Here is an 18802-nt window from a genome sequence, read left to right as displayed (position 1 = left end):
TATGCAACTTCCTAACTGATGTTTATTTCTGTATTCTGTATAATGCTGACATTTTACGCAGTGGTTTTGCTAACACATTGCTAATGCTGGATCCATACCATACAATTTTTTGGCAGATTTTTTAGCTCCATTTTTTCCAGAATGTCCGATCTGAGGATCGGTTTTTTTTTTTTTGAGCGATTTTCTGATTGATTTCCATAGAAACGAATGGAAATCGATCAGAAAATTGCTCAAAAAAAGATTGATCCTTAGATCAGACATGCTGGAAATAATCAATCTGGCAGGTAAATCTGCCAAAAAATTGTATCTGTCGGGGGGCGGAGCCGACCATGGAGGAGTGAGGTTGTGTTGAAGCTGAGCTCCTGTCCCGATGTGCCTTAGAAAGCATACAGACTAGCAACACCTTCTCAAAAAGAGACCTAAGGGGCATGAGGAAAGCGGAGAGACAACCTGCAAAGAAAAGGTGCCCACCATCCCCTAAGCAGAGGCCGGTAACCCGATATTTTCAAGCAGCACGTTCCACTGCCGAACCACCTAAGATGGCGGACACAGCGGACCAGGCCGCAACATCTTCCTCTATGAAGGCGGGACCCTCAGCCCTATGCAATCTAGAGGATATATGGCGCTACCTCCGTAGTCTACCCACAAAGCAAGATTTAGACGAACAAACAGAGAGAATTGTCACATCCACAAAAACTGAAATTGCGGCGATCCACGCGGACATTACAGGCCTCTCTGACCGTGTCTCCATTACGGAAGCTAACATCGCCACGCTGCAAGCAGAAGTGGCCTCCCTTAGAGCAGCAAGCGAAAAACATCTCGCCAACTCGCAGTCGTTCAGGTGGCAGCTGGAGGACCTGCAGAACAGGGGAAGGAGGAACAACATACGGATCCGTGGTGTGCCGGAAACGGTACAAGCGGACGAAATTGTCCCTACGCTCTGCTCGATTTTTAATGGAGTCCTGGGCAGACAGGAGGATAGAGGAATCAAGTTCGACCGTGCGCATAGAGCCCTGAGGGCTGTGCCATCCAACCAAGAACCTCCACGGGACATCATCTGCCGTCTGCATAACTACAAAGAGAAAGAGGAGATCATGGCGGCGGCCCGCAACAAAGACCAGGTGGAGTGGCAGGGCGCTTCAATCTCCCTGTATCAGGATCTAGCCCCATCTACCCTGGCCCAACGCTGGGCCCTCCGCCCGCTGGTCAAAGCACTGCAGCAAGCTGGAATTACCTACCATTGGGGTTTCCCCTTTCAGCTAGTGGCGCGGAAGGGATCCAAAACCGCCATCTTGCGGCATCCACGTGAGCTCCCGGCCTTCTTTGAGGACATCTCTATGTCCGCGGTTGAGCTCCCTGAATGGGACCCAGACTCCTTTGATCCATCGCGCCCACCGAAGAATCGGAGACCGAGACGCCAGTAATGTGAGTACTTTGTCACCTGCCAGCCCTATAGCCCTTGCCTAGACTTACTTGCTGAGGCCCGCTGCGGGTCGCTCCCCCCTGAACCCCCTCCTGGAGATGCGTGGGCAACCACAGACACTGATCTGAAAGAACTTGCTATCTTGGGACATGCTGACATCTGAAGCCTACAGAGACCCCCCTGAGGCTACTTGGGGCTATGGCCCCCATGACCCGACCCCCTCCTCTCAAGCGCCGATATCGGCACAATATAATAAGAATTATTCTGGAGGCAGCGGTGTGGTGGGGCCCTGTGTCGCTGGGCCGCCTTACTTTTCCCCCCTGCTGTGATGACGGAGTCCCGAGCCCCCCTCCCAGTGACTTCCACACATGCTTGTTATCTGCTGGCCGACCCGACCACGCTTGCAGGCTTTTGAGACCTCAATTGCATAATGAATAATGTATTTGTATGATCGTAAGCAATGCGAAATATCTGTCTATGCACATGTGGTGGGGAATAGCTGGCCTGGGGGGTGCGGAAAGTGGCTTTTAGCCGCTGGGGGGGGAGAGGGGGGCGGCTGGGGACGGGGGGTTTTGCCGCAGCAAACTTGATGAGCAATAGATGAGAAGGGCTTCACTCTGGTAAACACCCTAGTACAGAGCAGTGTTGGGGGGCGCTTTCTTGCTCTCCAGGCACACGGGGGGAGGGGATGGGGGTTGTGATGTGGTGGGAGGGCCTGGTATGGGAAACCTTAGCAGGAACTAGGTACGGGATTGGTGGAAGCAAGGCTTCTGTTGGAATATCTCTGCTCTTTATATGTTCGCTTTCCTATGTTCAGGAATGTTAAAAGCTTTCATATCCCCCTTTTTTTAAAATTGTTCTCCCTTCCCCAACGGGACACATTAAGGTGGTTGTATCTAAAATATGCACGCGGGGACACGGGATCAGCGACTCCACTCCTTACTATGGTGTGGACTCACTTACCCCAGGGCGTTTGGCCGCCTCGCCCACACGAACCTTTTAGGCTCGTGGGAATACTGGATATTATTATCCATAAACAGGCCTGTTACGGGCCTAATACTAAGAAGATATGTAGAAACATACTTCTTATGGTTTCACTGTGGTTTGCTACACATGTTCTTATGCAATTCTTGATCTTTTGTATCTCTCTTTTTTCCCACTTTTCTCTCTGTTACTTGCTTCTTCAGGGTGTGCGGACGGTGGGTGGGTCGGGATGGGCTGGGGGACCCACGGGATTTTTATTCTACATTCAAGCAGTCACTTAAAGTTCTCTCCTTAAACGCCAGGGGTTTAAACATACCAGAGAAGAGATCTGCTCTGCTGAATCTGTGTCGCAGAGAAAGAGCCACTATCGTATGTTTACAAGAAACTCACTTCAAAGGCCCCTTGCCACCTAAACTATTTAGCAGATATTACAAATCTGCCTTCTATAGTACCCCACAGGACACCAAAACAAAAGGTACTGCGATCTTGGTCGCTAAAGATACACCCTTTACGCTTATAGAAGAATTTGGGGACAAATTAGGGCGCTTTAATTTAATCAAAGGCATACTCTATAACCAAAAGGTTACGATCGGCTCTTTTTATGCACCTAACAGTCAGCAAGCTCTTTTTCTCCAAAAATTCCTCTCCAAATTAAACTCCTTTGCAGAAGGCAGTATAATACTGGGAGGAGACCTGAATGTAGCGCTGGAACCTACACTAGATTCCTCTTCTCAGAAATCCCCACTTTCAGAGAAGCAACTCCGTAAATGTAAAGCGTTGCTGCGAGACATGCAACTGGTAGACGCCTGGCGACTTCATAACCCCTCCCAAAAGGATTATACCTTCTTCTCACATACGCACAGCTCCTACACTAGGATAGATTATGTGTTTATTTCTCATAACTTATTATCAATATCTGCCTCCCCCGGTATAGGTAACATGACTCTGTCAGACCACGCCCCAGTATGGATTGAATTATCCTGGGGGGATATTAGAAACAGACCGCCCACATGGCGCATAAACAACTCCCTGATACAAGATAGGCAAATTTATCAAAAAATAAAGAATGAAACTGAGGAGTTTTTTCGGATAAACGTGAGCGAGGACATGTCCCCTATGACAATCTGGCAAACACATAAATGTTTTGTGCGTGGCGTCTTGATCCGCGAAGGAGCCCGCCGCAAGAAAGAAAGAGAAAAAGATATAACAGATTCCCTATCGCTTATCAGCGAGCTAGAATCCAAACATAAGGGGGATATGTCCACGTCCACACTGTCTGATCTAATAGCGGCGAGGCAGCGCCTTAAATCCTTGCTGTTCCATAAGGCCAAATTTGCAGCAGAAAGATGCTGTCGCTCCTTCTATGAGTGGGGTAACAAGTGCGGCTCTATGTTAGCAAGGGCTTTGAGATCTCAGCAAACCTCAAGATACATCTCCTGTATCAACGATAAGGCCTCAACTCTGCATCATGAATACAGGGACATATCAAGAATCTTTAAGGAATATTACGCCAATTTATATAATCTCCCCTCCTCATCACTTAGTCTCTCCACAACTGAAAAACGAGACAAGATTAAAATGTATCTGAAGGAATCTAAAATGCCCCGGCTGTCACAGATAGATATAGAGGCTCTCGAGGAGCCCTTCACAGAAGACGAGATGGGAGTGGCTCTCGCACAAATGCCCACAGGCAAAGCCCCAGGCCCGGACGGATACTCCGTAGAATACTACAAAAAGTTCAAGAACTTAATTTCCCCACACTTACTACGGGCTTGTAACTTAATCACAGAGCAACCGCTAGATCAACACTGGTTCCCCCCCCAAATGCTCGAATCCCACATTACTGTTATACACAAGGAAGGAAAGGATCCGGCCCAATGCCAAAGCTACCGGCCAATCTCCCTCCTCAATGTGGACCTGAAATTATATTCCAAAATGCTTGCCAATAGGATAGCACCTTTATTACCTAACCTGGTCCATTTGGACCAGGTCGGGTTTATCCCGGGTCGCGAAGCAAGGGACAACACCATCCGTACCCTTAATGTACTGCATTGGGTGAGATCCCAGTCCACCCCTACTCTACTACTATCTACGGATGCTGAAAAAGCATTTGATAGGGTGGACTGGGACTTCATCGAGGGGACACTGCGACACATAGGTTTGGGGGGTATGATGCGCAAAAGAATCCTTGCCTTATACTCGTGCCCTAACGCAAAGGTTAAAGCTAATGGGACTCTATCTGATGCATTTAATATTCAAAATGGCACTCGTCAGGGGTGCCCGCTTTCCCCGCTTATTTTTGCACTGACTCTTGAACCTTTCCTCTGCACAGTACGCAACAATCCCGACATTGGGGGGGTGCAGCTTCCGAGATCCCAGCATAAGGTTGCTGCTTACGCAGATGACATGCTATTTTATATGACCAACCCACATATCTCTTTACCCAACCTCCTTCTGGAATTTCGGAAATATGGGCTTCTCTCAAACATGTCAATTAACTATGATAAAAGCGAGGCGATGGGAGTCCTTCTACCAGGAACACTTAAATCTACTATTCAAAGTAACTTTCCCTTTAAGTGGCCCCCTATATACATGAAATACCTAGGGATCCACATCACACCAGATCCAAGGGACCTAGTCACCAATAATTTTACCCCAGCACTAGAGCGAATCAGAAAAGATCTCCAAGACTGGAACAAACAGCAATTCTCCTGGTTTGGAAGATCTAATATAATAAAAATGACGATTATGCCCCGGCTACTTTATCTGTTCCAGACCCTTCCTATCTATATCCCATCCTCGTTCTTCAAGTTGGTGACCCGAGCCTTCTCCAGATTTATCTGGAATGGCCGTAAGCCCAGGCTGAAATATCAGACCCAGACAGCTCCCAAGGAACTGGGGGGAATGGCCGTTCCCAATCCTAAACTATACTATACTGCGGCGGTGCTTACCCGCATAATTGACTGGCACAGACATGCTAATCATAAACGATGGGTAGGAATGGAGGAAGAACTCATACAGGATAAATTAAGCAATGTCCCATGGGCTAGTAAATCCAGGAAAGTCTCTGACCCTGCTGCCTCGATGGTCGCTCACACCATTAGTGTTTTTGCCAGGTATAGGAACTTACCCCTATTATCCCCATGGCCCACCCCCCTACTACCTATTCTGGATAACCTCGCCTTTCCGCCAGGTTTACCTGCTAAAAGTTACCCAAACTGGAGGGTGGGACCAGCTATACGAGCCTATCATATGCTGGATAACGGAGACTGGACGCACCTTCAGACATTGGCCCAAACTGTTGGAGCACAGACTTTGGATCCCTGGAGCTGGATCCAGTTCAAGCACTTCCTGTTGTCCCAAGGGCCTAGATCCAGCTATAACAGACCCTTGACTATCTTTGAACGAACATGTATGGAAGAGGGCCAGATACGGGGAACAATCTCTCTAATGTACTCTATCCTAAATGATATTGCCACGCCATCAGCCCAGTTCCGAGACAAGTGGGAATGTGACTTGGGACTAACATTCACAGATAAGCAGTGGGACAAGATTCTTATCTTTGCCCACAAATCATCCCTAGCTTCTCGGTTTCAGGAGTCAGGCTATAAGCTATTAACACGATGGTACCTGACCCCAGCTCGCTTGCATACTATGTTTCCTAGTGTATCTGATTTGTGTTGGAGATGTGGGAGGGAAGTGGGAACTCTAGTTCACACATTCTGGTATTGCTCTAAACTCACACAATTCTGGACGGAAGTTAGAGGCATTATGCACGAGCTGACTGACTTTCTCCCACCTGATTCTCCAGCCTTCTTCTTACTACATCACAACACATGGTCCATCAGAAGATATAAAAAAACACTAACAAGACATCTAATTAATGCTGCTAGGACTTTGATAGCAAGACTCTGGAAGTCAGAAGAATCGCCCAGAATAGGTGACTGGTTGAAACTGATAGGGCAGATACAACACATGGAGGATCTCACTGCCACATTACATGATAGGCATGACCAGTACTGGAAGACATGGTTTAGCTGGTTCGAGTTCCAAGAAACACAACAATACAAGTCACTTATAACTAATTAAGATGGCCTGGAACGCACACCCTCCCAGTTAACATAAACAGTCCCGCCTGGCCCACCCCCCTGCCCCCTGGCGTGAGGAGAAGAGAACACTTACCTTCTACCCGGGGTTCCCCCGTGCCCTACTCTGGATTCCCCCACGCCTGCACACGTCTCTCTCTTTTCGCTCTCTTTCTCTCTTTTTCTTCCTCTCCTTATACTCTCAAAATGAACAGGGGAGGATGATATTCACTAGACATGTCAGGTGAGACTAGACTCTCTTTACTATAGGCCCCCCTGGTGTATGACCCCTATGGGCCCAGGGAGGCCGTGATAACAACAATGATTGTCTCACCCTTAACGTAGGTCTCATTATCTTTATCACATATTACGCTAAATATATAAAGCAATAACATTATGTGACCACTGTTTCTCTTCTTCAAGATTCCAAGACCCATTTATGTTATCATTCATGTCCTTATACAAAACTAAATTGTACATTGATTCTATATGCTACCAATCTTTGTTATTGCTGATCTGCATAGGTCTGGGGATATATCTCCCTTGTGTCTTGTACGTTATGACTTATGACAGTTATGTTAACTATCTACGTATTGTATTTCACTGTTACTCTTTAATATTAAAATAAAAGAATCTGTAAAAAAAAAAAAAAAAAAAAAATTGTATCTGTCAGTCCCTAAAGGTGTGTACTACGGCCGCCAACAACGGCCTGTCAGACCCTCTTACTGGGCGGACTTTCAGGCGACAGTAGAGCGTGTGTACGCGCTGTCGGCAGACTGATAAAGCTGTTTCTGAGCGATTCGCTGAGCGGATCGTTCAGAAACAGCCTTATCAGTCCGCCGACAGCGCTACTGTCGCCTGAAAGTCCGCCCAGCGGGAGGGTCTGATGGACCCGTCGTTGGCGGCCATAGTGCGTGTGTACGCACCTTTAGTGAGCTTACAATCAAATATACTTTCAGTATGCTCACTCACAAACAGCCAGCTAGATCACATGCTAATTAACTTTCCAGTATATTTCGTCTGTGAGAAGATGGGAGCAACTGTAAAAAAGACAAATGCAGGGAACATTCCTACTCCATGCATATAATGGACCAAGTGTGAGTAGAACTATGAATCTGCAAGGTATGGGCGCTAACTGCTACCGATGTTTCGTACCATAAGCTTGGTGCCCGGTCTTCTCATACTCTGGGTAATATGAGTATGCAGCATCCATCAAATCTTTTTCTTCAGTGAATGAGGAATAGAGGGTGTAACTACAATTCATGGGGACCCCAACAGAACTGATGGGGCCCCTTAATGCTCTCAACCGTTCCTTTGCCTCTTCTTGCTGAACCTCACAGCCTGAGGTCCAGTGGCATAACTAAGGAGCTTGGGGCCCCAGTGCGACTTTTACACGGATGAAGGAGGGCTCCTAGTGGGCTCCTCTGGTGGTCCAAGGGGCCCCAGTGTGGTCGCAACCTCTGCATCCCCTATTGCTACGCCACTGCTGGGGGCCCATCTTACAAGGCTCACAAAGTGTGGCCATCAAGATCTTCACACCCATAAAGTGTAGTTACAAAAACGCCTGATCTGGAGTATCCGAGAAAGGGAAGTTTAGTAGTTGAGGGGCCCCTCACAGCTCTGAGGCCCTCTGCAGAGGCAGGGGCTGCTCCCACCTGAATAGAATCGGTTATTGAGATGAAAATTATTCCAACTTGCATGCAGATTTAAAGCAAATTGTATGCAGCTAAGGGCTGATTCACCCTACGAGAGCTTTTTAAATGCCAGAGATTTTAAAAGCTCTTGCTAATGCAATCCTATGGGGGATTTTTACAAAATTGCATCGCTCCAGTGTGAACACTCACATAATATAACATTAGCAAGAGCTTTTAAAATCACAAGCACTTAGAAAAGCTCTTATAGTGTGAACGAGCCCTAAAGGTGTGTACACACCATATTCAATCCATGGCAATTCATGGTTGCAAATATTTTGTGTGTACACAGACATCTCCCAAACTTTCTTAACAAACCAGTATGCCAAATTTTTTTGTGACCGCAACCTCAAACGTATTATTCCCCTCCCACCGGTAGCTACTTAGTTGTGCACTATGCCGCCTTCCTCTCGCCATAGAAACAAACTCCTCTCTCTGTCACCCGAGGAATCATTCCGAAACCCTCAGAGCAACATGAACTGTACATGCATATGCACATTTAAATTACTTTCACAATGCGTCCGTGACAGACAGTATCGTAACGCAATGCAATTATATTGTAATGGTACGTTCACACCTGCACATCAGTGGTGTGGCAGCAGTATGCTAGATGACATGTCTTCTTACAGTTGTGGTGAAGCACACTTCTATGTCCTGTATGCTTCACCATCTGTGTTACATTGCACTTAACCTCCTTAGTGTTAAAAGAACGAGCCTAACTCGTCCATAAAAAAAAAAAATTGCTAGAATCGGTAAGGACGAGTCAGGGTCATCCAGTAATTACAATTGCTCACCTGCGGCATTGTTTGCGTGTGGAATCTCTCAGCGGCACCTAGCTGCTTCCTTGTTAGCATATGCCTGCCCCTTGGCGATCAAGTCCCCTGGCGTGTCTCTCCGATGATGCTGCGTGCACCCCCTGGTGTTGGCCGCATGCAGCGTCATCACATCAGGCAGCCAATTCATTTTTTCTTTTTCTTTTTTGGATTCCATGCAAATCTCTGTATTGCATCCAATATATAAACATCGAAGTGTAAAAAATAATTAAAAATAAAATATTATTAATTTTAACAAAAATGTAAAACACTTTTTTAAAACATGTTTTTTTATATTGTATGCATGCTTGTAGACAGCTTGCAAGACTACAACTTTCAAGCAGTCAGCAAAAATGCTTACAATATAAATAAAACGTTTTAAAAAAAATTGCACCATTTGGTACAAAAATCACATGGAAATTAAACGCCGGGGAGGTTACTATGCTCTATGTGACTTTTCTAGTCCATTGCATTGGAATCCTGTTCTTCAGGAGGTACAATGCAGCATGCGAAATAAATATACCTTTTGGAATTTGGCCAATCCTAATTGGCATGAAGTGCATTTTACTTCCTCCAACGCAAACTGTAAGCATGCATGCCAGATAAATTACGCTCTGACTGACAATCTGTAATAAGGAGCAATTGCAAGTAATTTCTCCTGATGACACCAATGCACAAATGTTGAACATATGTCCACTCTTGCAACAAAAAGTGCAATTGCAGGCCTCTGTAGAAGCTACACGGCTGCAAAATAATTATGTCATCTCCCTCTGATCCAAATAATCCAGCATCAGCAAGCATACTGCAGCAGCAGAAAGTCAGAGCTTCAATATTGTCCGTAAAACATCCAGAACTGTCAGGGGGAAACCAAGACGCATGAAAGGACTGCAGCTGTACACAAAGTCTCTGAATGGACAACCATCACTTTTGCTATAATATATAGGTTGATTGGTGATTCCATAAATCTAATTAAAGTGCTGTACAATTCTTTATTTTGTCTTACAGTGAGCTTATTAAAACAGCAGATGGAGGGCAGATTTCACTGGACTGGTTTAGTAATGATTATAATACACTTTACCCTGACGCCAGCACAAGACCTACAATCCTTTTACTGCCTGGCCTCACAGGAACAAGCCGGGAATCCTATATTCTGCACATGGTTAAGCACAGTGAAGAGCTTGGATACAGGTATGTACAGCTTGGAACTACAAAAGTATCTGATATGAAAGGGTAACATAGGCAAACGCAGAGGGTGATTATAGCTGCCCAGAATCCCCCATCAGACCAGGGCGGTGCAGTGTCTGGGGACAGGCACAAGTTGAGACACCAGAGTATCTGTAGGCATCCTGCAGCTCACAGCACTGCCCCCTTTCTTTCCTTGCTACAGTTGACTTTGGATGTAGCAGCAGCGTGTGTACAGAGCATGGAGCAGCAGCGTGTGTGCAGAACATGGAGCAGCAGCGTGTGTGCAGAGCATGGAGCAGCAGCGTGTGTGCAGAGCATGGAGCAGCAGCGTGTGTGCAGAGCATGGAGCAGCAGCGTGTGTGCAGAGCATGGAGCAGCAGCGTGTGTGCAGAGCATGGAGCAGCAGCGTGTGTGCAGAGCATGGAGCAGCAGCGTGTGTGCAGAGCATGGAGCAGCAGCGTGTGTGCAGAGCATGGAGCAGCAGCGTGTGTGCAGAGCATGGAGCAGCAGCGTGTGTGCAGAGCATGGAGCAGCAGCGTGTGTGCAGAGCATGGAGCAGCAGCGTGCGTGCAGAGCATGGAGCAGCACTGTGTGCGTGCAGAGCATGGAGCAGCAGTGTGTGTGCAGAACATGGAGCAGCAGTGTGTGTGCAGAACATGGAGCAGCAGTGTGTGTACAGAGCATGGAGCAGCAGTGTGTGTACAGAGAATGGAGCAGCAGGGTGTGTGCAGAGCATGGAGCAGCAGGGTGTGTACAGAGCATGGAGCAGCAGGGTGTGTGAAGAGCATGGAGCAGCAGGGTATGTGCAGAGCATGGAGCAGCAGGGTTTATGCAGAGCATGGAGCATCAGGGTGTGTACAGAGCATGGAGCAGCAGTGTGTGTACAGAGCATGGAGCAGCAGTGTGTGTACAGAGCATGGAGCAGCAGTGTGTGTACAGAGCATGGAGCAGCAGCGTGTGTACAGAGCAATGGAGCAGCAGGGTGTGTACAGAGCAATGGAGCAGCAGAGTGTGTACTGAGCATGGAGCAGCAGGGTGTGTACTGAGCATGGAGCAGCAGGGTGTGTACAAAGCATGGAGCAGCAGGGTGTGTACAAAGCATGGAGCAGCAGGGTGTGTACAGAGCATGGAGCAGCAGGGTGTGTACAGAGCATGGAGAAGCAGGGTGTGTACAGAGCATGGAGCAGCAGGGTGTGTACAAAGCATGGAGCAGCAGGGTGTGTACAGAGCATGGAGCAGCAGGGTGTGTACAGAGCATGGAGCAGCAGGGTGTGTACAGAGCATGGAGCAGCAGGGTGTGTACAGAGCATGGAGCAGCAGGGTGTGTACAGAGCATGGAGCAGCAGGGTGTGTACAGAGCATGGAGCAGCAGGGTGTGTACAGAGCATGGAGCAGCAGGGTGTGTACAGAGCATGGAGCAGCAAGGTGTGTACAGAGCATGGAGCAGCAGGGTGTGTACAGAGCATGGAGCAGCAGGGTGCGTACAGAGCATGGAGCAGCAGGGTGCGTACAGAGCATGGAGCAGCAGGGTGCGTACAGAGCATGGCGCAGCAGGGTGCGTACAGAGCATGTCGCAGCAGGGTGCGTACAGAGCATGGCGCAGCAGGGTGCGTACAGAGCATGGCGCAGCAGGGTGCGTACAGAGCATGGCGCAGCAGGGTGCGTACAGAGCATGGCGCAGCAGGGTGCGTACAGAGCATGGAGCAGCTCTGGGGAACTTAACAGAGTCGGGTATGAGCACAGCCCTGTGCCCTGCTGTGTGAATGCTTCACTTTCCCCGTCATTACCAATGTATTATGTCTTATTATGTCATTACCAATTATTATCTGTATCCAAACTACTCCTGATCAATCCCATTGTCGGTCGGACGGGAAATTGCAGCATGATGTCCTATCATATTATTATACTGTATAGTGGGGGGCTGAGGGAGACCTTTCAGGAACATCCTTGAAAATCCTGGGTTCACCACCTGGGTAGGCTCTATAAATATAATCTTGTAACTAAATCGGCACATGTATAAAATGTGTATTTTTTTTTTTTTCTCAGAAGAATCAAAATCAATTTGGCCAAATAAATTTGCACAGTTGCTTAAAGGGATACTGTAGGGGGGTCGGGGGAAAATGAGTGGAACTCACCTGGGCCTTCGAACGGTCCCCCGCAGACATCATGTGTCCGTGCAGCCACTCACCGATGCTCCGGCCCCGCCTCCAGTTCACTTCTGGAATTTCAGACTTTAAAGTCTGAAAACCACTGTGCCTGCGTTGCCGAAACCCTCGCTCCCGCTGATGTCACCAGGAGCGCACTGCGCAGCCCCAGTATGGTCTTTGCTTGCACAGTACGCTCCTAGTGACATCAGCGGGAATGAGGACACGGCAATGCAGGCGCAGTGGTTTTCAGACTTTAAAGTCTGAAATTCTAGAAGTGAACCGGAGGCGGAGCCAGAGCATCGGTGAGTGGCTACATGGGCACAGGACGTCTGTGGGGGACCATTAGAAGCCCCGGGAAAGTTCAACTCATTTTCCCCCGACCCCCCTACAGTATTCCTTTAACAGACAAATAAAACAATACAAGCACAGACAGTATATACACAGTATATTACAAGTCAAGGACAGTATGTAAGTTATAATGGCAGTAAACAGGGTGGGAAGTGCTCATTTTTAGTTCTATGCTGTAATGCTTTCAAGTCCTAGTAGATCTAGCGTGGTTCTGCATTAAACATGGCTACTGCCTGAGGGAAGAAGCTGTTCCTGTGCCTAGAAGTTTTTGTTCCGACTGACCGGTATCTTACACCTGAAGGCATAAGCAGTAAGATAGATTGAGACCGGTGAGAGGGGTCCGAGGCAATCTTGGTCGCTCTCTTTCTGCACCTGCAAGGGTAAAGATTCTGCAGGGAAGGTATACAGAGGCGCCAGTAGGATAAAAGTTGTTAAAAAGTTTAAAAGTAGAGGAGGCAGTGGTGGACTTGTCTCCTCAAAGTGGACACTAAAAACAATATTGAAATTATATCAATAAAGCAAATTCTATTTACATACTCCTGGGTTTGACATAATGCGTTTCAGAGGCATGACCCTGCTTCATCAGGCAATAAGGATGGAGTATATTCTGTAGCAATGTAGGTCTAGGTCTGAGCCAAGCGCCTTTGTGCGTATAAACACTTTTTTTCTGATCTACAGAGAGCGACTTCTTAACCCTGAGTGGGGTCAGGTTTAATCTCCCCACCTGACTTTACAGTAGTGGTTGCCTAAGAAGTAACCCATGTTTGTGAGTATAAAAATACTGGCTTTATAATCAACACATTTATTACCAGTATATACTACACTATATTGGGCCCTCGGGGTCCCTCTTTTGTATCCCACTGCAGGGAAGGTAAGCTGCAGCTAATTATCCTTTCTGCTGTTTGGATGATGCGCTGCAGTCTCGGGTTGGAATCCTGTATGTCAGGTGCAATACCTGAATGTGGCCACATAGCAGGTGGTTTCGGCACTAATCGCCAAAGCTGGGTGCCGCTATAGCAGTAATTTTATAGTGCATGGGGCGCATAAGGGCAGTTCAGGGGTTGGAGGGGAAATAGTGTTTAACACCGGGAATTTGAGTGGCAGCAGGGTGAGCCATCATTTGTCTCACCCTGCACCCAACTCACCGGCCACGAATGTGACCAGTGCACTGGTGTGCTTGCCTGGATGGGAAGGCAATGTGCTGGTGTCTGCAGCAAAAGACAGGAGGGAATGGAGAACACCAACCTGTGCTGTATACTTTATTCCATAAATATACCCACAGCAAACTGGAAGTTACATTTGTATTGTAAGATGCCCATTGGCTGCTCCAAACAACTGAAGATGCGTACATACATCTAAATTTGATTGGCAGATGACTGATTATTTTTACTAACTCCATGTAGTATGAAGGCCAACAGAAACTGCATGGAAGTGGTAAGATTGGCTAATAATTGTGCAATCAAAACTAGAGGTGCACCCCTAAAGCCAATCCGAGCTTTCAAAGTATTGTAAAAAAAAAAAAAAACTGATCCAGGGTAGCATCCATTAGCGCCGCTCCTGCTTCTTGTGATGCCCAGGTTTCATTCTTTATAAAAATGGCCACGACCCCAGGGTCATAAGTGCTGATACTTATCACGCCTCCCGTTCTCTCCCGAAACGCTCTGTTCAGCTGTAAAAGGCCTCGTTATTGTCTGTGACTAGGCCAACTTGCGCAAGCGCAGTATGTCCATCCCCCCCATTTGTGCTATACGAGCTCTGCCTTCCCAGCGCACATCCTCGCTTAGCTCCTGTGTTCTTAGCATGTGCAGTCTCCTCCAGACCACAGTATGGAGGGGGTGGATCGGATATACTGCACATGCGCCGGGACTGCAGCAGCTAGGGGAGTGAACCTGCTAGGAAGGCATTGCTCTGGGAGGGAATCTACGGGGGGGGTGGGGGGGCACTGTGCATGCATATGTTGGCAACCAATAATGGGGTCTTTTACAGTTGAATGTACAGTGGTATGATGGAAGAGAATTGGAGGAGCAGTAAGTATCAGCACTCATATACACACATGACACAAGCCTCCATTTACTCATACTTATTAGACTATGGTATCCTTTGCAGGAATACTGTAGGAGGGTCGAGGGAAAATTAGTTGAACTTACCCGGGGCTTCTAATGGCCTCCTGCAGACATCCTGTGTCCGCGCAGCCGCTCACCGATGCTCCGGCCCCGCCTCCGGTTTTCTTCTGGAATTTCAGACTTTAAAGTCTGAAAACCACTGCACCTGCGTTGCCATGTCCTCGCTCCCACTGATGTCACCAGGATCGTACTGCACAGGCCCAGTATGGTCTTTAAAGTCTGAAATTCCAGAAGTGAACCGGAAGCGGAGCCGGAGCATCAGTGAGTGGCTGCAAGGGCACAGGATGTCTGTGGGGGACCATTAGAATCCCCAGGTAAGTTCAACTCCTTTACCCCCGACCCCCCACCCCTACAGTATTCCTTTAAGCCTAGATAGTGAATAAACGGTCCAATATATTTTTTACCACACAAAATCTGGTGAGCTATTTCCTTTAGCATAGCTTGGGTTCTGAAGGCTCTCTGTGGACTTATTGCAGGGGGCAGAAGTTGGCAGATGAAGTGTTACTCCCACATGGCAGATGGTACAGTAATACTCAACCTCTTCAGTTCTTTGGCACCTTTAAATCATAAGAATTGAATCATGACAATGTGAAGTGTCTAATCAGTCCTCTCTGCCAACATGTGGGATCAGGTCCTATTCATCATGCATTTTGTACAGATAGTGCTAAGTGATTTATTACTATACACCCTGTTATCTCAGGAAATAAAAGGTTAGCTGCACATTATCAAGCAGCAGGCTAATGGCCCATACTCACGGGCTACAATTGTCGCCCGTGAGTATGCGGCGTTGCACGGGCGCACACCCCGAACTGTCGCTCGTCGCTGATGTCGCCAGGCGATTGAAACGCTCAATCGCCTGGCGACAGTTGCCGCCGCAACTCCGCCGCAACTGTCGCTAGTCCACGTGAGTACGCAGACTAGCGACAGCAACCTACATAAAGAATACGGAGCTTCCGGCGGGGGGAGGAGGAACGTCGGCGACAGCTTCCGTCGCACCGCTGGTCCCTCTTCCGCGTGTGTACGCAGAGGGACCTGGCGAGTAGCTGTCGCCGGCATGTCGCGCACACACTCACGTGTGCTGGCGACAGGCCAAAAAAGTTGCCCGTGAGTATGGGCCATATCACAAAATAGTAATGTCAGTATGGTGACAATGGTGCACTGAGGAAATCCTAAAGCTTTGGGATGTTCTTGCATAAAGCATCAGTCAGGAAAGTCCAGACCTTTGCATAAGTGTTTTTCACTAACATATCAGAAATTATGCACACCTTTAGTCACTGCTGACCGCTCTGACCAGCATTGATAGTTCTTAAAGGGATACTGTAGGGGGTCGGGGGAAAATGAGTTGAACTTACCCAAGGCTTATAACGGTCCCCCGGAGACATCCTGTGCCCACGCAGCCACTCACCAATGCTCCGGCCCTGCCTCCGGTTCACTTCTGGAATTTCAGACTTTAAAGTCTGAAAACCACTGCGCCTGCATTGCTATGTCCTCGATCCCGCTGATCGAGTCACCAGGAGCGTACTGCGCAGACACAGACCATACTGGGCCTGTGCAGTATGCTCCTGGTCACATTAGCGGGATCGAGGACATGGCAACGCAGGCGCAGTGGTTTTCAGACTTTAAAGTTTGAAATTCCAGAAGTGAACCGGAGGCGGGGCCGGAGCATTGGTGAGCGGCTGCGTGGGCACAGGATGTCTGCGGGGGGACCATTAGAAGCCTTGGGTAAGTTCAACTCATTTTCCCCTGACCCCCCCTACAGTGTCCCTTTAAAGCTCTGTTACTTTGCCTTGTAATTTGGCAATTGACGACCTGTATACTTCTGCCTTGACCCTATTGATGATTGATTTTGCCCTGAATCTGGGCTAGCCAGTTGTACCAACCCCTGCCTGTTTAACGACTCCAACTTGACTGCCACCTCCCCTGACCTTGTCCCACTTACCACCTTTGACCTGATTGCTGCCAGTATAACAACTTTGACATGTCCATCAAGTCTCCCAGTTGCACATTTGCCTGTCCTCTGGTGGGGTGGTTCCAAGGGTCGTGACCTGGTGGCCACTTTCAGCAAATGAGTTCATTGCCTGATAGGAGTAGGGGTCCACTGTCTCTTGTGGGGCGCTCTTGTGAAGACTCGTAGTCACCTACTCCTAGAGCCTTGGGAGATCCCATGCCAAGCTCCAGTGCTAAGGTAAACCGATCTTGACCTGACAATTCTAACATATCTTTTTACAGACCTCAAAATATTGTCCTTGTTCCCTTGCCATGGCTGTCTAGCTAAATAGTTGGTCAGGTGACCCTCAGAGGGGAGAATTTGGTGAGTGTGAGGTACACAGTGAGTACAATTCCTGTGGGGGGACCTTTTAATGAAAGCAAGACCTGAAAATGGGCTTTAAGGTTAATGTAGAGAGAAGGAGAGGATTTATCTTACCTGCTATGGAAACTGCAGTTCTTTGTCAGGGAACATATCTTATTATGTCTTGTTTTTGGCACTTTTCAGATAAGATGTATGTAAGATGGTTATATGTAATAATGAGATTACAGCCTGGCCATACTGAAAGCTATATAATTTATTTTCTGTAAGGCCCGGTTCACACTTGCGGTGGCCCTCCGGAATCGCCGTGCCGGAGCCGCACCGCTTGCAGAACAGACGGAACGGACGCACGGCATAGCAATGAAAGCCTATGCGTCCGTTCACATGCGTCCGTTCTGCCGAACCGGAGCCGGACCGTATCCGGGCCGGATCCGGACTCCGGCCTCCGTTCCAACATGCGCTATTTTTTCATCCGGCTCCTCCGGCAGCCGTATCCGGGGCGGAGCCGGACTGCACCATCCGGCCAATACAAACCAATGGGAACCGGAGAGCGCACAACACACTGGCTGAGAAATCCGGATGTTCTACCCCACTTCCTATGGGGATTGTTGCGGCGATATTGGATGGGGACACATGGGCAAGCATTTTGGAGTGGAGCAGCACAGCTGGATCCGGAGATGTTGGCAGCATGTCGCAGGTGGAGGTGAGTGCTAAACAGCAGAGGGCCTGATTCCACAGGTCCCCTTTCTGCTGACCTCCCAGACCCCAACTTTTTTTGCCAAACGGATCCGGATCGCATCCTGATGGACACCTGATGCAACCTGACCGGATCCGGATCGGATCCGGATCAGAACCGTACGGTTCCGATCCGGTCCGGATCCGGTCAGGTCATCCGGTCCGTTTGGCAAACAACCGCAAGTGTGAACCGGGCCTTACTGGAGATGCACATTAACCAAGCCACAGAAGTGCACTGGTCAGCCTTTGGTATTTACCATTTCCTTTATTTTTAGAAGCATTTCAGCTATAGTGTTTCTTTTCATAAATTTGCCTCCAGTTTTTATGTGCTACTTGATTGAGTTCTTGTTTTTTCAGATTTGAACTGTAAAACCCTTCTCCCACCACCCTGCCACTTGTTCCTATAGTGAAGGCCTATCTGCTGGAATTTTGGAAGATGACAAAACTACGGTTGGAAAACTAGATTGCCTTGTTTTGTCCCCTTTCATAGTTTTTCCCTTCCAGTTATTTTTCAAGACTGTGAACAAATTCTTGCTGAGAGGGGAGTTAAATTATAGTTGAGATATTAAACTCTGGCCATGTATACAGTGGCCGTTGCGTTCCTGCTGTCGCAGTGGATCGGGACAGTGGTGTGACACGTTATTTTCAAGTTGCGTCGGGTACAGTGAAGCATACAGTCAATGAAAGTATGCTTCACTTCTACTGTTAATATGCATGTTTAGCGGTAATGCACTGCATGTACTGCGCTACCATACCACAGCCCATTATCCCGCTGCACTGTGAACTTCACATAATTAGTGCATGAGCACTGTAAAAACAGCGCAGGAGATTTTGGCGCAGTCAGCTCCACCGTAGGCTATAATAGGAATTACAGCTTTAGCAGCACTCAGTGAGTGATTTGCAATCACTCCAGCAATAGAGGGAAACCGAATAACTTCTTTCCCCCACTATCCATGGCGGC

The 18802-nt window shown here is 48.0% G+C and overlaps 1 protein-coding gene across 2 annotated transcripts in view; it reads left to right on the top strand.

Moving 5' to 3' along the window:
- Positions 1-18802, top strand: part of ABHD3 (abhydrolase domain containing 3, phospholipase) — a 98957-nt gene that overhangs the window by 58244 nt on the left and 21911 nt on the right. For both annotated transcript variants that reach the window (XM_068234726.1, XM_068234725.1), the window contains exon 3: positions 10001-10183. In XM_068234726.1, the coding sequence (XP_068090827.1) occupies positions 10001-10183 (183 nt within the window). The remainder of the gene's footprint in view (positions 1-10000; positions 10184-18802) is intronic.

This window comes from Hyperolius riggenbachi, chromosome 5 (genome assembly GCF_040937935.1).
Source record: "Hyperolius riggenbachi isolate aHypRig1 chromosome 5, aHypRig1.pri, whole genome shotgun sequence".
Taxonomy (NCBI): domain Eukaryota; kingdom Metazoa; phylum Chordata; class Amphibia; order Anura; family Hyperoliidae; genus Hyperolius; species Hyperolius riggenbachi.
This window is presented reverse-complemented; position numbering and strand designations above follow the sequence as displayed.